Here is a 24,601-nt window from a genome sequence, read left to right as displayed (position 1 = left end):
TGGGCCAACACCTTTTGTCTCAATGATACAGTCCACAAAACAATATTATAACTCAGGGGTGTCAAACTAAATTTTTTGGCGGGCCGCATTGTAGTCATAGCTTCTTTCGGAGGGCCATTATGACTGTCAACACAAATAAATGTATGAGCACCTCATATTATATACAGTAAAAGCTACAAAACAAACTGACAATTAACTCGTTTTCAAATCAGATGACTAAAAACTGGTCAAATATTTAAAAAAATATACATATATATTATCAAAAGTGAAGACAATTTGCAATTCTAGTAATGACACACAAATTTGATGCACAATTTGTCTTCGCGGGCCACATAAAATGATGTGGCAGGCTGTAATCTGCCCCCCGGGCCTTGAGTTTGACACCTGTATAATTACTGGAAATAAAAATTGGCCCTGGAACCAAATCCACTGGATCACTCTTGACTATCATTCATTATTCTCTCATAGCCACCCCTTCTGAAAAAATAATTCACAGTGTCCTTGTCCGGTTCTGGTAAAAGGTTGAGGCTTGTTGAAGGAATTCCTCTCGCTTTGACACCACGACAGCCGCTTATTGGATTTCAGCACAAAGAAGTCACATATCATCTTCATTGACACCATCTTTGATTTTAAATCCCACATCTGTAATTTCAAACACTTTTCAGCCACTTTCCATTGAGTGAGGCGTCAGAAACGACGTGGCTATCCAATTGCGGCTTAATCACGGGCTATTCATGTCCTTTTCTCGGGAGACGCAGATGGATTGAGTGTGCTATTCTCTGCAAAACCCAACATGCATTGTAGATCACAATGTTTCGTGAACATACCAAATTAATAACAGAACTTCCTCTGACCGCCGAAGTGTTTTAAAGATAGAAAAATGATGACATATTTTACACGCTACATAAATGATCCATTCCGCGACTGAATCGGAAAAATCAACATAATTACTCTGAATCGTTTTTCGGGTCCTGTCACGTTGGACAAACTCCCTCTTCACATCAACGGAGAGTCTACTTCAGTGCAGATGCTGATCTGCCAATCCAGAGGGACTGACCCAGATGTTGAAAAGCCATATCAACCAAGACAGCGCTCACAACATTCAGAACTTTAAGAACCACAGACTGATCTTATCCACCCTCAGGGATGTGCCACAGAGGAGCTTTCTGACCACCATAGCAACCTCAACCCAAGAGATAGAAGAGCCTATCTCAGAGGCTCCAGACTGTGAGTCCTCATGGTGTGTTAGTGGGATTAAGTAGGTATTCAAAGAATTCTTGTGACCAATTCACAACATACCGAGTCGAGGTCAGCAGCGTCCCCAACTCGAGTATACACGGTGCTGATGTTGAGGCACCGTTTTCCCCTATTCAGACGCCCGATGGTGGACCAACATTTCTCAAAGGGTCACATCTGCTCCTTAATGTTCTTTCAAATCTCTGGGTCATGATAAGACTTATAAGACTAAAAAACTATTTTCTTCCATCGAAATGCTCAAAGTGACAATACCTTTGTTTGGAATTTGGAAGTCGTGTCTTTGGTAGCCAATAGAATAAAACATTTCTTTTTTTTTTCAACATTTAAAAACAAATTCAGATAAATTGTTTTTCAAGTAGTCCACTCAACTTTTCCATCTATCCGCCCGTCCATCCATCCATCACATGACATATATAGATATCAACAATTCACACACGTTAAGGAAAATTTGGAACACTCATGATTCAAGCATGGGGAGAACATGCAAAACCCACACAGGAAAGCGGGTAAGAACCCATGACCTCTGAACTCCAAGGATTCTGTGCTAACCAGTTGCCGCCCATAATCTTTTCCCCAAATTATACATTAACACGGTATGTGTGCAGGTTTACTACACACACAAGGTAGTGGGTTCAATCCCCAGAGGAACCAAATCGTTTTTCATTAAATTCCCATACATGATTAACAAAGGATATCTTATCCGCAGCGGAAATATTAGCATTACATTAGCAGCCAGGCTTGATTAATGCTACGTGTTTTATCTCCTGCAAGACACATTGCCTCCATTATCGCTGGATAGAACTGCACTGCATCCTGCTGACAGTTGTTTCTATTGTTTTATGCTGCGCAATAAGTTCACCAAATCATTAGGAACACCTGCAGTGCGGTCCGACCCCACAGGTAGCCTCAGCCGTAGCTAAAAATAAGCCTTAATGGAAGACGACATAATAGTTATTTATGTTAAGTGCTACTTTTGGCCCTCGGTTTCTTGCTGCATAATGGGCCGTAAACTTTGCAATAGCCTTAAAAGCTGTAAAGCGCGCGCTTGCTGTTATTAAATTTGATTATCTCTCCACTTTTCCGTCGTTAAAAGGTACACGTTCATTGTTGTGAAGGACGGCACATGTCCTGCCTGGTCGGCTAAAATATATTGTGCATCTCCCACCAAGGTTCAGAAAAATAGCAGAGAGGGATTAAAAAAAAAAGATATTTCCATGCATGAACTGGAAACACTGCACATCTCGTCCAAATCAACACATGAAGAAAAAAAATGAAAACGTATGAGTCCTCGATTTGGATTATTTGAACTGTGGTAGGCCAAAGTAAAGGGCCAGTATCGGCGATAACAATACTTTTTAATAATGAGGCTGGATGCATTACGAAATGGTGAATCTGTGCCACTGTCTTGTTGAAAGGCCCATTTCAGAGGCAATTTTCTTTTCAGCATAAGGCAACATGACCTTGTCAAGTAGTCCCATGTATTCAAACTAAAATTGTCTGGCATGAATAGGCTTAGTACCATTGAATAAGAAATATTTCAATATTATAAGAACTTTCTTTATGTCCTTAGTTTGGAATAACATGCGCAGTATCCATTTGTTTGGATGGAAATAAAAACTTCAAGTAAATTAAATTCAATTCTATTGTTCATTTCAAATTCTAGGTTAATAAAAGATGCACAGTTTAAAAAAAAAACACATTAATCTACTCAACTCTTCCAAGTGAATTCCAGGTGACATTTAAAAACATAAATGCTTTCGAGAAAAATTGAAAGAATGAATGCAACATTATTAAATGAAAAGATTGCGTTGTTGAAGCTAATAATAGCGCAGCTACTGAAAAGGTTATCTCAAAACACACGCAGACACACAGACAGACGGACAGAGAGACACACACACACACAATAGGCAACTTTAAAGTGCACTTAAATTATTCTGAACCCAACTGTGTATATACCATTATAATCTTCAATTTTAATGGGGCCGATATTTTGAAACCTTGTATTCAAATTTCTCAGTAAATCAAAGGTATGGCTGAGAAAACAAAGACAGTTTGAAATCAGTATGCGTGCATTTCTATCTGTTGGTAGTCACTATGTCCAAAGGGAAAAAAGCTGGAAAGGAGCAACATTCCCCAGAGAATTAATGAGGAGGAAAAACAGCAGCTTTACGAATATTCCCAGCCATATCCGGACCTTCACGAAAGGTGGTCGGCCCGTCGCACCTGTTTCAGCAGCCCTGCAGCTGAGCGAGCTAATGAGCGATGACGCAGCACACGCCGGGCGGTGAGTAGCAAGCTCGTTAGCATAGACCTCTGCCAGGGAAGACTGCCGCCCGCTTTTTGTTGCTGCTTAATTGGATGTTCCTGTCACTGCGCTTGCCGCCGCCGCCGCCGCCATCGGGCAGTGGTTTGCTCGTCGACTCCCACACTGCACTTGGCATACATTTGCTGCCATATTGCATTGTACCATTTGTTTAAATCCACAGTTATTTGAACACTTTGAGCATTTGTCTTGAAATGGACCATCTATTCTTGCACGTTGTAGTGGAAACGGTGAGTAGTAGGCCAAGTTCAAAAGTGAGTGCACAGGAGAGTGTTACTTAAACAACAAAGGATGTGACAGTATGTATTTTCGAACTTTAAGCGCACTGTGAGTGTCTTTACTCGTAGATCTAAAAAAAAATAATGACATTTGGCACGGAAATGCTACCCCGCAGGGATCAGGGGCAGTTAGGGTGGCTGCAGTAACTCATTTAGGGGGAACAGTGTCTACGAACACTGGCGTCATACGGTTTGATGGGCACCGCTGGCAGCGGGGACGTTTATGTCTGTGCCATCTAATCAATGAGAGCAAAATTAATTACATTTGCACGTTTTCAGTGGATTAAATTAGCCGTTGGAACATGATTTTGGGGAGGTGTGTTGAGGCGCAACACTATTTGTATATTTATTTATTTATTTATTTATTTCAGTATGTGCTGCCCTGTCAGTCTCATTTGCCCTTCAGAACCTGTAGTGCTGACCAATGTAATTTAAACTCTATTGGCCATGGGTTCGTTTTCTTTCACCAATCAGATGACCAATTAACCCCTACAGTGCCAACCAGGGCCATTTTTTGATCTTCTGTTTGGTTGTTCAGAAAGCTTCGAGTCAACTTTGACTCGCAAAACACGTCTGTAGCGATCTTGTACACATCAATCAATATTTCTGTTGCCTATGAAGAATTTATATTTCTTGTATTCATCTCATGTTGGTTTATTGATTGTCAACTGCTCCTGATGTACTGGACATGGTTGCTTGTGGTTATATGATATATTTCATAATTGCAACATGTTAGTGGTGGTTTAAGGTGGATTCAATCAGGAAAATCCCCACTGAAGGATCAGGTACCAAACATGTATGCCAAAGCAACATTTAGCATCAAACTCTTTTTTTTAGACAATTATAGGCCTGAAAAAAAATGAACCAAAGATACTGTAGGATTAAAGTCAAATGATCTTAATCATAGAGAAAACATTGCAGTGCCCATCCTATTTATTACACAAGACCAAAGTTAAAAAAAAAAACCCAGCAAGACTCTGCACTGGCCAGGGGCAGATTCCCCAGGACATAAACACGGACACACACAACATGACTGCACAACCACACATTAAAGTCTAATGGAATGCTGATTCTCGTTTAAGAAGCTGTCTCGACATGAAGGCAGATCCTAAGTAATAATAGTGTACATTTAACTCAATCCGCAACATGTGGCAAGATAATACTCATGTCAGGGTCTGTTTAGGTTCCTCAGTAGGTGCGGGTGTTTTGATTGGAGTGGAAATGGGCTTAGTTAACAGTGTGTGAAAAATCGGTAATTAGACTAAAGACTCGTTTTCACGTTCCTGTGGGGAAAAGGAGGAGGTGCCTATGTTTATTTGTTCCAAGTGGATGGCGAGTGGAGGTCATTATTTGAGAAATTAAAACGAGTCCCCTACCTGTCTGTGATGGCACACGTGTCAAAGTGAAGGTGGTTGAAGTTTCCCAGCATGCCTTGCTGCACATGGCTGAGGTTCACTGGCTGGCCGTTGATGAAGATGAGCTGCATGCAGCCCTGGAAGTTCGGAGACGGACAGTCGGCAGTGGGACAGCCTGGAAGGAAAAGACATTTTCATCATAATATCACATGGAGGCCTACTTCCGGGTAGTAGAAGATGGAGCCTTGAATGATTTTAGCTTTCTTCTCTCTCATGTTACTTTGAATGTGACATGTCAGATGAGATACAACTTTCTTGGAATGGAAGCTTTAATTTACATTTCAGCAGGTAAATTGATTTTTAGCTGGGATTAATGGCAGTTGTCTTTTTTCATGATAAACGTAAACCGCTAACCACTGGCGAAGCTCCAAGTCAACTCCTCTGACTTTGACTCACCACTGCCTACAATTTTTTGTCAGTTTTTGTAATGCTGCATGTGCTCCATACTAGTTTGCCTCCAATGATCTTTTGTTCCATTTTTCTGACTCTTATTTTGCTCTAAGAGCCCCAAGGTCAGTAGCAGTCACTCACAACAAAGGTACCTTGGAGCTTTTTGTTGACTAATGTTTTGAAAAGGTCTATGCAGAGGGGGGGTTAAAAAAAAAGCCTCATGCACACCAACCTCCAAAGTAAAAGTTGCCTCTGGATTCAAGCGCGGCCGACAGTTCGATCTCAGACGGCGGCTCGCTGTCCACCGTCAGACGAATGAGGAAATTGCTCGTCTCCAGACTCACGGAATGCCACAATCCATCATTGACTGTGTAATCTGCAAGGGAACCAATGAGATGACAGCCAAAGAGTTATTTGTTCTGTCTTTCCGCTCCTCAAGGCGGCAACGAGCGTACGGCAATTGATGTTATTTCCAGGGCTCTCTTTTACAAGCTGATTAAATTCTGTTTGCGTGTCACCTTTCCGCTCACCTGGCGAGACCTCCTCTGACTCGCGCCCGGAGTCGTGCAGGGTCAGCTGCAGCCGGCCATCGTGGATCCGCAACTCTGATCTCCGGGGCCTCGAGCCGAGCGGCGCCGACAGCAGCAGCCCCTCGGTGTTCCACGTGCGGAAGTGGAAGCGGGCGGAGAAGCCCCCGGTGGCAGACGCCCCCGTTGCCGCTGACGGAAGTGTCAGGAAGCTGCTGTTGGCGCTCAGGAAGGTACAAGCCGCCAGCTGGGGCTGTGAGCACGAGAAGGTCACGTTGCCCTGGAGTGTGACACAGGCACCAATTTACGCCGCTTTTTAGGACAGCGTGTCTCATGTGAGAATGAATTCTATTTGTATGGAAATCAAGTTGACATGCTCAGGCACGGAACATATGGCTAAAGAACCGCCTGTGAAACCTTTCTCTCACCCGGACCAAAATAATTAAACTCCAACCGTTTCAGTGAATCAGCTTTGATACAAGGTCTGACACATTTGAAACATCATGAATCCAAGACTTTTGCCGGGGTAGTCTTATTCCCATTTGGGAAGTCAGTTGGATTTCTCTCACTCTCCATATAATTAAGATCCAACTGTTGCGGTGCAATAGCGGATCGTAGAGTTGTACGCCTTTGATGGAAAATCGTGACACTTTTATGTCATCATAAATCTAAGACTTATTGTGGAATATTATTATTCCCTTTTGTCAAGTCTGGTGGATACGCAGCGTACTCAGTGGGCTGTATTCACTGCATGCTAGTGCTACAGCAGCCAGGTCGACATTTCATATACTCAAAAATGACACAAAATTTGCTTGAAATATTTTTTTTCAACATTTGTTCACCTCCCAATGTGATGTTTTTCCGCCATCCAAAGAACAGGTACATTTTTTTTTTTTTTATAGCTACCAAATATAGATAAAAGGCTCTGATGGTACTAACTCATTTCCCAAGTGATGGATAAAACATTCAAATGAAATTAAAGAACTTTATGAAGAATTCATTTTAATTGTCCATCAAGACTGAAGCATGATTATCTTTGTAAAAGCTGACATTTTGACACATCTCTTGTTCTCTAATGTAGTTAATTGGTTTGACTAATCCAACTCTGATCTTTTCCGGTAACACCATCTCATTTAAAGCTGTCACATCTCCCGCTAATTTTGTCAAAATGGTTTGTCCAGGCGCAACACTCACAACCACAACACCTTTGTTATTCTCAGAACGTGCTAATTGGAGCCAATATTATCCTCCAAGTTGGGGTGGAAAATATCTAGCAAATAATTTCACGGTAAGCAGAGGCCTCTATATAATTGCTGCTAACGGAGCAGAACACAAACCAAGTAACCTCGTATTGAAATCATAAGAGCACTCTTTGTTGATGAACCGGAAAGTTGTCTACTAGCTAGATAGACAAAAAAAAAAAAAAACACACAAATACACCGAGACATGATATTTTTGTTCAGAGTGACATTCTAGCTATCATTACATTGCGGCCGGGGAACTTCCTTTACTCAACTGCGTATTGGGCGTCAGGAAGAAGCCTTCAATTGTAAAATACAAATAAAACTATATTTTTGGCCATACAGAGAAACGAGTCAACTGGGAGAGACGTAAAAGTCACATAGTTCCCCGGAGCATAAACATGGACGCACATAACATCGCAACGTCAGTCTACTGAAACGGTAATCATCATCAAAGAAGCCATCTTCACATAACGTAAGATCATCTGTAATGCTGTTCAGGGAAGTCGTTTACAGCACCAAGTGAGTCTCCACACTTTGATTCATCTCAGAGATTTTCTTTTTTTTCCCTAGCCTGCTGCTGTTGTGTTTAATGGACTCATCAGAACAATCTCTAATGACCATGTATTAACAATAGCATCTATAAAAGTGAGAAAATTATATTTGTCTGTTTTGTTTTTTTTCCCTTCTGAAAATAAGAATATGGAGAGTTTTTTTTTGATTAATATAAAACCCAACCTGTAGGTGCTGCTGTTTTGGCTAGCAAGAATTGAAATGCTCCTCAGCAGGTAACTTCTAAAAAGATGTGTTTTTGCAATTCCAATTTTAAACAGTTCCCGTGTAACATTTTGGTCAAAACATTCCAAGGATCTATAGCATGTCAAATTCCCGGTCCAGAGGCCTCTACGCAATTTTCACGCCTCTACGTAAAAAAAAAAGATAAATAGCATGAAATCAACCCACTAAACATGTTTGAACGAATCAAGCCAAGCTCTGCAATTAGCAGTTTTCAATGACACATGAGACATGGATAGCAAAAAGCCAAAAGTGATAATTGCGATAACAGCAATGCATGTTGAGTATTAATTACTAACACACCAAAATAAGTTTTTTTTTAACAGCGTGATGTAAAGCCTGTAACACACAAGTACAAATTCTCCAATGCATCCTTGGGTTAGGGTGACTGGGTGACCAAGCCACCATATCCAGCTCACGTTGATATGGAAGAGCAGCGGTACAACTCAAAGCCCCGCCCACGTGATCAAGCGTCTCAACCTATCCCTAAGGGAGAGCGCGGTAACCCCGTGGAGGAAACTCATTTCGGCTGCTTGTATCAGTGATCTTGTTCTTTCGGCCATGGCCACCAGCTCGTAAAGACTGGTGAGGGTAGGAACAAAGATCAACCAGTAAATGCAGAAACTCGCCTTTCAGCTCCTTTTTCATCATGACAATCTGATACAGAATCCACATCACTGCAGATGCTGCAGCAACCCACCAATCAATCCATCACTTGTGATAAAAATCCCAAGATACTCAAACTCTTCCAATTTTTTACATCTTTGAGTGTGTGGGTGGAGTTAAACCAGGAAAACGCTTGTTGGTGGTTTATCCTTGTTTTTCAAGAATTTTTGTAATAAAAAAAAAAAAAGTGATATTAAATGCACACTCACATGTCAAGTGGCGTCAAGGTTGCATTCTGATTAGCACTTCCCAGAAAGTCACCTGAATGATATCAGTAAAACTCTAGACAATTTCATGAAAAACCTGGCAGAAGTGACTCTAAAATCCCTCCAGATGGGCCAGAAATGACTTCATTTATTGCCCATGGAGTCAAATGAGTTAAATTTAAACTGGGGTTCAACCTGCACAGTGCAGGAAAGGCATCATGTTCGGGACAGGGCGAGCGGCGGCCGTGGAGTGGGCCGAGGCCTTATCGGCGCCCGCAGGGCAGTGCAGAGCAATCACAGCTCCTTGACTCGCAATGAGATTCCCCTCCATCAACCTCAGGGAGATTGTCCCATTGAAATTCCATTACAGCTCCCATCATGGCAGCTGCTCTCTCTCTCTCTCCGCCTCCCTGCTTTTGTTGTCAGTAAAGGACTTTTAATGCCCCAATCACACTTTAAAGGGCGAGGGTTGGTGAGGGCGAGATGCTGTGCGAAGGTTTGCAGGGGTTACTGTCTGATTATCGGACACTCCAAATCTCTTCATCGTGTTGGAAATGATGGCCGCTTTATGGATTCCTCCATCCAATTTTCTTCCTAGAATTTCTTTAATGACAAATCTTCACCATCACAAATCGATGTTTGGCAAATGAGTTTGTAATAATAATAATAATAATAATAATAATGATGACAATAATAATGGGAACAACAAAAACAACAAAATATTTGCAGGAAAATTTTTTTCCCAAACTTACCACGGTGTGTATCTGTGGTTTGCGTCGTTTGGCCAGATCGATGATATTGATACCATTGTAGTAAAGGTTCTCCATGCATCCATGGAAGTTCTTCCTGAGGAACGTGCCGGGTTTTCCAGGAAGCGGGATTCCACCGAAGCTCAGCTGTGACAAAGATATGGTAAAGAAATGCTTTCATTCGGGCCTCTGGGGTTGAGGGCAAAACTGGAGAGAAGGGTTTCACAGAAGAGGCGGAGGATCCTCAGACTGATCACATGCATGTTTAAAAACTCACTTTTAAGATTTTCCGAGTTATTACAAGTCGCTTTCCCCCAAAGAGAACACCCGAAAAGGCTTTCCAAGAACTTAACTGAAAGCTCAACACTTCCGAACTCATATCTCTAAAACTGCGGAATGCAAGCCAAGCTCACTTAGACGTTGCGGCTCCTTGCAAAACAAATCCCACGGCCGTTTGGCAAAGGCTTTCCGGGAAGGCTGTTCCCGTTCCAGCGTCTGATTATTAATGGGATGGAGTATGTGGTCATTAAAAGGTAAGGTTTTCAGGAATTGAGCCATTACTTATGCCCGCCAGTTCTTGCGCGGCGTGCCCGGTTGAAACGTCTCTTTTTAACAGTTGAGATTTTATCAGCTTTGGCCCGCTAATTAATGCTAGCTGCACGAGTTGAAAGCATTATGTCCGGCTGACTACTTTTAAAAGGAGGAGGCTTTAAAGGGATCCTGAATATGCACTCGGCCGGCCGCATGCATAATGCAGAAGGAGCATGGAGGTGTTCAATCCATACTTTATACATTTCCTCCACTATTAAATGTTTTTTTTTTGCCTCTGCGGTGCTAGAGAGGTAAGACCAAGCACTTCTCACATGCGTGGTGTTTCCACTGCTCTGCTTACGGGATAAATGCATCAAGTGCACTCCATTTTACAAACCGATTCGGGCCACTTGATGCTAATTTGCTCACCTCATAGTCCACCTCCAGCGAGTAGGCCTCCCCTTGGGTTTGGAAGTGGTGAGTGTGGGCGTCCACTGTGAGGTTGACGTGCTTGTTGAAGCGCTCCACGTGCACGGCGTGCCAATGCTGGTCATCCAAAAGACTGCCCACCGTGACGGCAATGCGGGGGGCGCTCAACCTCGGACGGCTGTCGTCTGGGAAAACGGCAGGGGGTAAGTCCAAAATGTGCGAGTGAGGTCGGGAGCCCCCATGACACCAACTCGAGAACTATACGTGAGCAATTAGATCATGTAGAAACAAACATTCTAAAAGATTTGTTGTTTTAATGACCTTTTTCACAGGTGGTAGGACGTACAGTGTTGGTATTAATTAGGGTTACAAATTATTTCTGGTTTTACAGAGAAAGCTCCCTGCGGTGAGACACTTACTGTCCAATTGTTTTTTTTTTTTTTTGATTTTATTTCATTTCTTAATAGTGTGTTCATCCAAGTATATGGATGAGAACAAAAAAATGTTAATTGTACACTTGCCTGCTGTGATGTGAGACAAATTGTCAAAATTGTGATGGATCAATAGTGTCTGTGTTTGGGACATAGCCCTATCAACGCGATGTTTATTTGGCCCATCCCAAAAAATGTTAACTTGACAAATTGCACTGTACGATACGCATTGATTAAGCCATCAAGCCAATTTCGAAAATGATTGGTGAGTTGGAGCTTATCCCAGTTGAATTTGGGCAAAACAGTTTGCCAGCCTATTGCAGTCTATATCAATTAATGAAGTATATATGTAAATATATAAATTGATGTAGAAATATTAATCCAATTTAATCCAATATACGCTGCTGTTTAATTTGTGTTGCACTCCACTCAGAGAATCAAATCTGACATGCAAGCATGCGAGGGGGAATATCAGAATGAAGAGGTGCACAAACAGTGCCTTGCTCAAGGGCACCTCGGCAATATCTAGGAAGCACACTCCCATCTATCAAACATATAGGTGCAATTTTTTTGGACCGCAGTGAGACTCGACTTAAACCCTACGGTTCCAAAGCGCAAATCCTTCCAGATGAGACAGGATAGTGCTGTCGCCGCTGGTCAAAACATCATGACAATATCATATCCAGAGTTACCTTGCAATTCTCATATCACAAATATGCCACTTTTGCCTTATGGAGCTTTATAAAAAGACAGAATACATATAGTGCTTAACAAATTGATCCAGTGATTTAAGTCAACAGCATTAGCAATAAGCAAATGCACGGTTATTAGTAAATCATTCACTCCCATTGACGAGAGTAGAAAGATTTGTGCTGGGGATGAGTTAATGTTTCGGTATGGGTTACCATTCCATCAGAGTACATTCGAGCGTATTTAAATATGTTTTAATGTGTTTTCGAGTATGTTGGAACGTATTTTCCAATCAACATTTTTTTACTTCACATTGGAAGCTCCCCAAGGAAAACACAAAACTTCCACTTTGCTAACGAAATGTAAAAAACAGAATATGTCTCCATACAGCAGGTGGCAAATGGTATTCAAGTCTTTCTTTCAGTTTAAAGCACAAAACATGCATCACCTAAGTTGAGGTAGAGGTCCAGTTTCCCCCGATGGAGCTCCAGAGTGATGTAGTCGCCTCTCTGGCCCTCTCCGTGCAGCAAAACCCCGTTAGCCTGCTGACTCTTAAACAGCAGCGAGATGACATCTTTCACGGTGGACATGGACTTTTGGTTAAATCGATACAGCAAGGAGCTTCTGCCATCAAAGTCAGCCACGTAGGATTCTGAGAGATGGGGGAGAACAGAGCAATGCTTGCATCAGTGTGACGGCTCACAAAAACATGACAATGAGATGTGGACTGCGCCTGCAGTCAAAATGATCTCAGTTGGAAATTCATCCAGACATTATTTTTAAAGCTCATTAACAATTTTAAGAATTCAATATGAGAAGGCCCATTTTTATGGCGTTTAGTCTTAACAGGGTGGAAAATAGTTGTGTTATCTGTGCAAAACTTTCCTATTGTCTCAGAGAAAAAAAAAATCTATTTTAGTGTCAGAATGCCCGCATGGTCCACTACAGTGTGGCCTGTGAAAAATGATTCCAATATGCAGTGGCTGTGGGGCAAACGAATCGGTCATTATCTGCGTTAATGTTCATGTCTCCCTTGAGGCGGGGGGCATGCAGTCGCAGGACCCGCCGCTTATCTCCTGAAGGGGCACAATGGCGCGGAAAGCAACATGACACACATAGCGAAAAAGCACAACTTGTTCCTCAACCGTGTGCTTTAACTCTGCAGGCCCCTTGTTTGTTTTATACCACTCCTGTTTGTTTTGTGATCTGTGAAGCACTTTGTGTTGCCCGGAGCACTACGGTGTGCTCCATAAATACAAACTAATGCTATGCAAGCGACTGCGCCTGTAGCTCGCCACAGTCGGCTTTCTCCGCAGAGGCGCGAGAGTAAAAACATACACTCAAAAAAATGCAACAAACATTATATTTTCTAACAAGCTGTTTCTTCACACGTCCAAAGGAACTAATCAGAGTAACTGGCTTGGATGAAGTTAGTCCCGCTTCCAGGGGAGTCCTAATTACAACAATTACGATGAATCAAATAAAAAACAGGACCGCATGACTGCACAGGTACACCTAACATCAATATCTTGATACAGACATCAAGTTTCTACTGTTTATGCTGCTCAGTGTTGCGGGAAAACTGGAGTCTATCCCAGATGACTGTGGGCGGACAACATTCCGGATTGATTGCCAGGCCAAAAAGTAGATGCGCCATTTTAGCCCACTTGTGTAGTGTAGCCAGGGACGAAATATTAATAGTGCAATATAAACGTCAATTTTATTTCATTTATTCTGTTCAGGGTTGCAGCGAAGCTGGAGTACAGCCCGAAGGATTGTGAGATTGGTCACCAAAATACATTGGGGGCTTGCGATTGTAGTGTTTGTAGTTTCTAAAATCCGGTGTGAACAATTTTTAATGAGTTTGAGTGTTTATGTTTACTTGCTACAGTAATGATGATAAATCGGGGTAACTCATTTTTCATCTTTTTTTTCTCTTTCAACAGTTTTTTAAAAAAGTATATGCATTGGGAATACCAGCCTTCCTGATGGTCAGCAGATTTTTTTTATTGAATATAGCACAGTATTTTTATTTTTTTTAATATTGCTGTTATTTAAGCAGAGGGGGAAACACTAGAAACAGCCAAACTGTGTCAGGGTTTCTACTTTATGGACTTGAAGTTGACACGTCTGCATTTAAAAAGCAACTTTATGCATCTCTAATGTTAGTATTTCCAAAATATTCAGTTGGTACTTTCAAAGTCTTGGAGTAATTACATTTACAATCTATAATGAAAAAGATCAAAATTTGAAAAAAAAAATAATCCTTCATTTTACCTGAAGGAGTTATTATGCATTTGCACATAATTTTATAACATCTCCATTTGTGGAATAAATTCATTCAAATATAATTATTCATTATTCTACTCTGTACACACCATATTTCAATTACAAAAAGACAAATTTCATTACTCTGACGAGTAGAGGGGGCACAGGAGGGACTGCCCCAAATCTTCAAACGAGCACACACGACAACCTGGATTCTATTTTTCCTTGTGGAAGCAATTACAACACATTCCTTGAAACATTTTCAGAAACAGGTCTTATAACAACAGTTTGACTTGGTTGTTTAATATCACACTTGATGGGTTTGTTTTCAGGAGGCCCAACTGTTTGTATACAAGCAATTGAAGTCTCTTTTTTTATTTTTTTTTGTTCCCTTTACAGGTAATCTGATGCCAACCGCTGTTGGTCTTTGTTTGATAACGGTCTCTGCAGTTGAGCCCACCGCGGGGTGTTCAATAATAACAACAATAAGTGTGATCGCTCCACACAAAAAAAGCAAAGCGCTCACGATGAAAATGACATTTCAATTCACAAATGTCTTCCCTCACGTCGTGTCGGGTGAGAAGAGCATCTCATCCTCTCTCATCATTTGTACGCCTCATCGTTCATAGAGTGTACAATCGATTGGTGGCGAAGCAGCATTTTGGCCGTCACCTTTACATAATCCTTCTTATGAGAAACGTCACGCTCTAACGTGGCAACGCGAGCCACGCATGACAATGTGACTGCGGATGAGCTCTGCTAAACCGACCGTTCTTATTTTCCTTTGAAGGCTGAACCTGATCATCTGAAGAATACGACGGCGGCGGCAACAATGGCGAGACAGCGTTTATGTTTGTCTAACACTGACGGCGATGTGTGTGCGAAGCAGCCGGACGCCATAAAACTGCTCATTGTGACATTGTCCGCCACGCTCACTGCTTTTAATTGCCCCATTTTCGAGTGAATCCCTAGGAAGTGTTTTTTTTAACAACTGTGGAAAACTGTTATCATGTGAACTCATGGGATACTTCATTAAGTATACCTGCATTCATAACAGGCAGAAATGCCTTCACTGGGATTCTAATGGCAAATTTTAGATACTAATTTAACATCATCGGTCGGAGTTTATGGTTATGCTGCATCACGCTGAAGGCTTTTCATTGTACATAAACAAAGGAAGTAAAATATTAAATAATCCGTTGCATAGCACAGCAGGCTGAAGTTAACATGCACAGTGCACTTCCTCGAGGAGTTTATCAATCTCCTGTCACACAGCAGACCTCATTTGTTTAAAGCGTGTCAGGTATGTCAATAGTATGTGGCGCCTGACGCAATGCAGGCTGAAGGAACTCTCAAGATGATTTCAGGGTGAGGCGTTAATTGCGTTGTTTCCAGTTCCTTGCTATCTTGTAACTTCCAGCAAAGATAAGATGAGAGTTTTAAAATACAGAATTAAAAGGCAAGCATTAGCATAGTTGCTGGTTGAGCAGCGGATTTCAGCGTCGGAGAACATCTCACTGGAGGGCATTAGGCGGATTGATTAAATGTGCCTAATAATTGATTAAAAAGGAATCGTTTCGTGTGTTTGCAGAATTGGCAGATGGCTCTGTGCCATGCTGGGTGTTTTGGCTGGGCAAGGAAATGTTGTTTTTGGTATGCAGACAGATCAACAGCAAATGGTACTTACTATAGGAACAGCCATAGACTTCCACTCTGAGGCCTATCCAGCCGCTCGGATTCCAGTCGAGGGGGACGAATCGAAGGAAACGGGCTCTTACAGCGTGGGAGAGTTTGTTCTGGATGACACCTTCCGAATTGATATTCCCGACAAATGTCTGTGGGAATCAGAAACAAGATGTGACAAATTATCAATATTAAAGATGGCAATCATTGTAATGTACAATAAATAACATTTGACACCTCCAGTGTAGTGATCCACACATTTATAATTGATATTATTTATACATAATATTTCTTGTTTTTACACAACTAATATACCTACACATTTAATGTTCAATACACTTCTAGTGTTAAACATTTTACGATATTTAATCATCTATGCAACTTCAATGTAGCATATTTACATCATATTTTATATTCCATATTAACATCGTATTTAATGTTCTCATTTGCCATGTACACATAATATTTAACGGTCTTTAAAGCCGTAGCATATTTACACCATATTTAATGTTTATATACAAAATTCTAAATGTGTCACTAATCACATCATGTATCGGCGACGAGGCAGCAGAGGATGAATATGTTAAATAAAGCTCAAATATTAACAGACACCGAGACTAACCAGAGGAAGAGGTCTTTCCTCCTGTCTTTGAACGACATAAAAACATAAGAATCATCATGTGGACGGAAATAGCTTATCATGTGTGTCCACCGGAAAAAAAAAAAAAAAGGCATTCTCACATTGGGTAGCGAAACACGTCAGAGCGTATTTGTGAAGCATCATTTGTCATTTTCATTTTCAGCTCCCAACAAAGCCAAAGGGAGATGCGGTAGACTGGCAAACAGAGAGCGACTGAGAGAGAGAGAAACAATGGAGTCTCTCCAAAGACTAATGATGCTGCTAAGTGATTCTAGCCAGGTGACATATTCAATCAAAAAGGAATCATGCCGCAAAGCAAAGAGTCGCAAAGGATAGATCTTTACTCGTGGCATTTGTAACGAGTTCACAGTCAAGATATGGCCAGAAATGTTGGCTTGGTTTGCAAACACAGACGCAGGCCGCCTGCGGGACGCTGCATCATTAAACTCGACGGCTGCTTCTCGGAAGATAATCTTGGGCCCGTGTGCATCCGTTAAGGGTGAGACTGGCACTTTGGCCAAGGAGGAATAAGTCTTTTCTTAAAACGGAGACCTAATGTGTTGATTTGTACCGCTACACTGTCGTTTAATTTGGCAAAATGCTCCGAAAAGCTTGGCTGCTCATTTCATCCTCTGTCAAAACACAAACACTTTCATAGCGCTTATCTTTTTTCCCGCAGCCCCCGGCACCATTACATTTATGACAGGGAATAAGTCAGCGTATAATAAGTCTGCTTGAAAACAGGTGAGAGCGTATCAACCCCAGCAGGTTCACTTCAGTATAGTAAAGCGCTAAAGGGTAGCAGAAATACTCAATATGCATTGTACAATTGTTTTAAGACAGAACGGCAAAGTAAAAAAAAATAAAAACATCAATAAAATGAATAAAAAAATAAATAAGTCAATAAATAAATAAAAATAATGAAAAAAGAGGAAGAAGAATAACAAGCCTTTAATAGTGATGTCCAACATATGATCAGTCTCTGGAATCCATCTGACAGAAGTGCGCACTGGATTAACTGAAACATTGATCAAGTCATTCTCTGATCCAGATGCACTGCACATAAATCTAAGCATCAAATTACAAAAAGCAGTGGAGCAGGTAGGCATGACGACACTAACAAACATGTGACTTGCACTGGAGCTTCTCGAGGATTTCTGTAACAGCCTCGTGCTGTCATTATAAACCACTTGGAGTTTTCTGCTATTTCCTTGCTCATAACAACACTACAGCTGGGCAGCATATAAAAACACATAAAATACTATAGAGTGAGCTCTTGACAAATACGAGCACATCCTACACTCACGGCAAAATGTATTTGCTTGACGGTACAGTTTCCGACACTGCCTATAGACTGCTTATATTTGCAATAATAGACCCAAATACTATGTTATTTGGCAGCACTCACTGGATGCATTGGCAGGCAAATTGATCTCGGGAAAGGTTGATTGTCTGGCTTCTCTACTTCTAACGATCCTCCTCTTTTTATCATTATATGTCAGATGAAAATCAGCAGTGTACTTTCGTGCCTATCTCAAAAGCTGCTGGAGGACAATGACTGAACGAAAGCAGTGAACTAAATACAAGCCAAGAGACAAGTCGCTGATGGAGCTGATTGGAGGACATAAGGGACCAAGAACATGTGGATACAAAATCATAATGAGAGTCACTAAACAAGGACGGCATAGCCAAACATCCCAAAATTGAAAATTCAGAACATAACCAACAATGGTTGTATCCTGTACCACAAAGGCAAATCTTAACCTCAATAGAAAACCATGAAGGGTTGCGTCATGAAGAGACCAAGGACCTACACTGGAGAAAGCAAGACCCTTACTAAGAAGAAAACCTCACTAGCCTTAATCTTTGTAAAACCAAGGCAGGTTTTCTGAACAAAAACTAACAGCAAAGCTACCAAGCCAGGCCCTCCCTTGGAACCAACTCAACCATTTGAAGTGGGACCCCTCAAGCAGCATACAAAGGTCATGCCACTGAACAAAACATCTGAAGTCTAACGTCTAGAAAGCCTGCTTGAGAAACAATCTAGGCCCTTGCCTCTGGAAAATCAAGATGAGTTCTCGCCATTGGCTAAGCAATCTAAGACCCAAGCCAGACTGAAAACCACTGAAGAAAAAGACCAAGCTAGTGTGGAAAAATCATTGTTGCAGCAGTTAGCATTTGTCCTTGGGGTCCGAAGTCATATGTCGGACGACAGCAAGGCAATAAACAACCTCATAACCTTTTTTTGTTCCAAGGGGAGCCTGAGTGTGTTGGGTCCATATTGAATTGTTTATTGTGTCTCTGGTGTAGGTGTGAAACAATGAGAAAGATAAAAGGCAGTTGAAGAGTTCAATGGGGAGAAAAAGTTTGGTGATGCATGAATTCAACAGACAAATATACAGACCACGCTGTAACTATTTTTTTCCGACCAATGTTGAAAATATCTCGCTTTCCGACGATGCGCACATTCAACCAACTTTAATGATTCGCTTCAATGTGTTATGCTATATTTGTCATTTCGCAGTGATAGCGCCATCTGTTCCTGCAAGTGGTCGCCTTGCGTGTGGGTGTCTTTTCAGTAGATTCCTTTTTGAGAACACAAAGAACGTGTGAAATCACACACCGCCGCCCGGGTACCGCTGGTGATAGCCAATTACGACTTATGTTATGACTAATGTTATTATGTGCCCCCCTGGATTTTATTTTGTGCTCCATTCTTTCCTATTCAGGTCACATCATGGTACTGACGTGATGCATTACTATCGTCTTAGTAATTTATCACAAGTTGCGACAGGCTGATTTATTGTTTTCAGTGCGACCATTTGCAGTAGTTAAGTTCTTTTTAGACCTGTGCTCCACGTGTGACCTTTGTCATTCAATTAAGACTGGTTAGTTGTTTTTAAAAGGTGACTGGCTGGCGACCAGTTTGGGATTTAGTTTAAAAAATACATCACAGTGCCTAAGGGCTCAGTTTGCGAGCATAACAAGACCAAACCCAGAAAACAGTGACAGTTATCCTGATCATAGGCGCAGTGATGCCATTTTTAGTCAACAAATTGCAAAATGGCCGCCCCCGTATATGAATAAAAACGGGTGGATTTTTTACCTCAATTCATATTCCACATGCGCACTATTAATTAAAATGTTGTTTTTAGACGAACAAAGGCGTACAGAATATATTGTAAAGAGCATTTTGGTCTTGACTTCTCCGTCGGAACGGTTAACTTCCTTTTACACTTGTATATTTGAATACATTGCTTCTACATTTCATAAAGGGAAGTTTGACCTTCAAATTGATTACTTCGATTTCCTTTTTTAATTATATTTCCAATGGGAAATAAAGCTTCGGAATCTACACAAATGAAATGGATTGTGTTTGACCTTAAATCCTCTGCTGTGGCTTATTTCCCTCCAGCAATGCATTGGAAACAGCACAGTATATTTCAAAAGCCTTATTTGAAGTTTTCACTCTAATGGTGGTTTAGTGTTAGCTACTGTATAGAGGTTCTCTAGGGAAATGTGTGCACGTAGTGATTTGACTCTCGGCAAGGTCGTGAAATCCCAGCTCTCGAGCTCCCTCCGGCTCTTTTAAGTGGCCAGTGACGTGTTGGAACATAGTCTGGCGTCAATCACAGCCCGCAGACGGGGTTCGCTCCCGGAAGAATTTGTCCAAATAAATAAAAACTGGAAAACGGGACACTTGAGAGCTCATCTCCAGAGAGGGAGAGAAGGGGGCTGTTAATGAGGATGGAAGCTGTCCCACAGTGACACACGCACAAATAGAAATAATGAAGTCACTGCGGGGTTACGTCTGTTTATGCACCCCAATTCTGTGGAAAAATATTTGGCCGTCTTCCGTTTTGTATTTTTTCACACTTGGCCGCAGCAACCAGACTGCATGTATGGAGGCATCAGGAACCCATTCTGTGAAAACAGCTTTGTTCCCTTTTGTCTGGCTTTGAAACAATACAAATTTGGGAAGAACATGTATTGTATTCGGGCAAGTATGTTTTATTAAGGGCAGAAATATTTGTCTTTGGCCATAAGTTTGACCGATTTAAAATCCGGCATATATTCATTATTACAGGATTCATAAAAATGCTATTTGTGAAACGTACACTACAGATTTTGGTTCCGGGCATCATACCTAAACCAAATTGTCAACTAAAGTTCCAAATCAGCTATCAATGCAAAATTACCTGCAATATTTGATCTTCATAAAGAGAGTTAAATTATTATTATCCAATTTAGCTAACATGTACAAATAACCGTAAATTTGATACTATAATAATATAATATGTTAATAACTTCGAATATGGTCAATTTCATATCAATCAAAACTCTTTTACGCTTCAAACAACTTCTATTATCGGTTGCAGCGCCACCTAGTGCCGACAGGAAGTGGCCAAAAAGATGGATGTTGTACATTAAACATCTGCTAATTGGGGAATTATTGTTCTACATAATTAGACAGTTTAGTAAAAATAAAGATGCTGTTAAATTTAAAATGTTACCAGCATTTTACACCAAAAAAAAAGAGGCGACTTATACTCAGATGGACTTGTCTGGGGTGTGCTTGTGTTGCAGTAAAATGCTAATGACTCATTGTTGTTAAGTGCAATAGTTTGGTGCCTGCATTGCAGTTATTCCAACAGAGTGGTTCATTAGGTTTTTTACATTTCCCATTGGGGAGAAGAGTGGAAAAGACAGGCTTAATAATTACTCCAATAATAAGAAGACACAGAGGAGGAGGGAAACATTCAGCCTACCTACCTGACATCACGCTTATTCTCTTTAATTGCTTTTATGTTTTTGTTTTGGGTTTTTTTTTCACCGAAATTGCAATTGCTGCTTAATGTTTTGCTATTAGGAAAAAAAATGTTCTTCTCTTTGAGTGTGTTCCATAAAAACAAGTTTACGACTGAAGTCATTCTATTCTTCCTTAGCCTCTGTTAAATTCATTTTTTATGAATTCCAAAATATTAGCATGTTTCACAGAAACGCTATTCACGATACACGATTTCGGTTGAGGAAAAAAAAAAGACTTAAAACAAAATGCTGTGCCATTATTGTCTGGTTGATTAAACTTTGGAATTATGTTTGCATAGTGGTCTCTCTTGAACTATTTGGAATTCAAAATATATAACTTAAACAAAAAAGATACGGATGGATACTCAACTTATATATATAATATATTTCAATAACTTGTCAAATCTGCCCTGAATGTGTCACCTACATATGATTTTTTTGTGTGTGAAGCAAAATAGATTATTCATCAACTTTTGTGCACTCAGGAGGATGGATCATATTAAGCGCCTTGACTTTTTCTCTCTGGTGCCCCCCTCAGGACAAACTTAATCAATCAATCAAGCAGTGAAATAGCAAATTTTCCATGTCCTTGCTTTCAGTTTTTAAAATGTGCCGGCGACGCATGCAGAAGGTTCGACCTTTAGCCTTTTTATGGAGCTAATTTTCCACAGAGATAATTTGGCTCGGCATTAGCGTAGAATAATTGATAAGCTCGGGCGCTCTCATTAGTGCCCTGCCGTTCACTTTCTGGCTGGCAGCCTCTTTACCTTTGAGCGCCTTGCTTAAAATGCCAGATGGACAGACACGAGTTGGCGTCGGCCAAAAAGGTCTCCGAGAAGTCCAGCGTGGGTGTTGAATGGATTTTAGGTAGCAAACGATGTGTTGTTCATTTTTCACACGCATTACACAAACATTTAACAAGACTCGTGCGCAAACATCCATTTCCATTACATCCATCCGTCTGCTCTTTTTCAATTTTGTGGCTTGCAGTAACATTTTGACTTTTTAATGGCCAATTGAAAACGGAAAGAATGACTGATCCACAAATTTACATGTTCATTTGTCACAGTTTGTTCTCTAAAGTGATTCTATCAGAGGAGGGCTCGAAAACACACACAAAAAAAAACATCTAATCCGCTTAACCACTTTTCAGTCTGTTCCCTCAAAGTGAGACCGTGACGGAAAGAAGCCTGTGCGTACGATTCATGTTGGCAAGGCTGGCAAGGCTTTTGGTGCCCCGATGAGCGACACGCTGAGAAATCGTCGTGAGCAGTCACAGCTTCTTGGCCACATTGTCGCATCTCATATCATTAGTGGCGCTAACGGCAAAAGAAGCCTGACGTGTTGCATGGTTACGGCCGTCATGACCCGCTATCACCTCTCATAAAAGAGATAGCGAGGTAGGCAGCTCTGCTGTGATCGTGCTGTGATGTAACACACAGAGAGTTTTCCCGTGACGAAACGCATCGGAAGCCGATGCACTGTTCTATTCTGGGATTTATCGAGTGTTTGGATAGCCACATTTGATTGACAGTTACCATTCCCTGGTGTCAATTTAGAACTAAGGCAAGAGAATGAACAGTTGACAAGACAATTATGGACATTTTCTGACTTAGTAGGGCTGATCCCATTCCACTCCATCCATACGATTTGTTCTGAAAACGCTAAAATTCTTACCTACAAATATTTTCATAAAATATGATTATGTTACGTTGGTTGATTGTTGTGCCTTGCAAACGACCAATTAGCATACTACCCACACGTGAGGAAAAAGTCGTAGGAAAACTTGTAAAATCCTGTCATTGTCTGGCTGATGATGCAACAGCTATTTACAGATATGTGCAAAGCGGCTTTATGCATGTCCCTTTTTTTCGCAGGTTTCGTGGTGCTGCTCTGAATGGTGTAAATGGCCTCAGAAAATAGCCCGACTGTTGGCATATGTCATCCAGTCTTCATTGTATTCGTCCCAGTTATGTCAAAAGCTGTTAACAGGCTGGTAAATTGTTCTCCTGTGACTTTTTTTCTACCTGTCAATCTAATTATCAGAGTGTGTAATTGCCCAATGGCGCCATGGCGAAATTAGCCAAGACCTCTCTCCTTTGTCAGACAGATCAGGGTTTGATTTTTCGATCTTGTCAATACGTTTTGTGGAACTGATTTGGAGTGATTGTAACGCCTCTCATAATGGTGACTCTCAATTAGCTGTGCCACATGGCGTCGTTAGCACAAAGGATTATTTTCCAAGTGTTTATGGATTAAAAGTAGCTTGATTTAGGTTAGCAACTAAAATAGGCTTGCTATCTAAATGTCATCTTTCTTTCGTTTGCCAACAAAACCCGCAACGGATTGATTTAGTTTCACACTGGCACAGGCGTTAATACACTTTTTTGTTTGATAAAACATAAATAACCATATTCAATTATAAATTACATAAATAACCATTTCAAATGTGTTTTGATTAACACACACACACACATACACAACTTTTGGGAGCCGTCCACACATGCTGCCACAGAGACCACCACCACTGAGGTGGACCGGGGACACCCGCCAGATCCCCGCTTCTGGGGTAACTGCAACATGACATCCCCACGGGCAGACCAAACCTCTCAGCGAAGCTCCAAAAAGGAAACGCTGGAGTTAAAATTAGAAAGACTAAAAGGCAATAAAAAATACAATAAAATTGGATTTAAAAAATGAATAAATGAAATAATAGAAATATGAATAAATAAATGAACAGAGACATGTCCAAATAAATAAAACAGAAATCAGTTAAAAGCTGGAAATAAATGAATAAATAAAAACATACATACATAAATAAATAAATCTGTTAAAAGCTAACCAAAGAAGTGAATCTTGAGCTTTCCTTTAAAAGCTGTCTCTATGTTTCCAATGCCCTCTGGCATTTGTTCCAGATGCAAGTTGTTGTTTTTTTCTAGCTCTAGGAACGATTAAAAGGCCGGTGCCAGAGGACCTCAGTACCCGCGAGGCTTGATATGAAAGAAGTATGTCAGATGATCTTAAGACATTAAAAAAAAACCTACTAATGGAACCTTAAAATGTACCCTGAGACACGTAGGCGTAATCTTAAAAGCTAATATCCTCTGACCCTCTGGTGTCATATAATTCTCACAATTTTATTTCTATTGATATTTTGTTGACTTTTATTGCTGTAATGGACACTTTGAGATTTGCCTTCCAATGTAAATAAATCTATTCTTATTATCATTAGCAAACAGAGCTAATAACGCTATTTAATGCTGTATGAGAACA

General features: G+C 40.9%; 1 protein-coding gene across 2 annotated transcripts in view; it reads right to left on the bottom strand.

Annotated features, from left to right (window-relative positions):
* LOC125973614 (contactin-associated protein-like 5) overlaps window positions 1–24,601 on the bottom strand; it is a 63,895-nt gene that overhangs the window by 21,265 nt on the left and 18,029 nt on the right. For both annotated transcript variants that reach the window (XM_049727990.2, XM_049727989.2), the window contains 7 exons: window positions 15,884–16,031; window positions 12,377–12,580; window positions 10,808–10,992; window positions 9,851–9,994; window positions 6,194–6,470; window positions 5,896–6,039; window positions 5,235–5,388 (listed from right to left, as the gene is read on the bottom strand). In XM_049727990.2, coding sequence (XP_049583947.1) covers window positions 5,235–5,388; window positions 5,896–6,039; window positions 6,194–6,470; window positions 9,851–9,994; window positions 10,808–10,992; window positions 12,377–12,580; window positions 15,884–16,031 — 1,256 coding nt within the window. The remainder of the gene's footprint in view (window positions 1–5,234; window positions 5,389–5,895; window positions 6,040–6,193; window positions 6,471–9,850; window positions 9,995–10,807; window positions 10,993–12,376; window positions 12,581–15,883; window positions 16,032–24,601) is intronic.

This window comes from Syngnathus scovelli, chromosome 8 (genome assembly GCF_024217435.2).
Source record: "Syngnathus scovelli strain Florida chromosome 8, RoL_Ssco_1.2, whole genome shotgun sequence".
NCBI classification, from domain to species: domain Eukaryota; kingdom Metazoa; phylum Chordata; class Actinopteri; order Syngnathiformes; family Syngnathidae; genus Syngnathus; species Syngnathus scovelli.
This window is presented reverse-complemented; position numbering and strand designations above follow the sequence as displayed.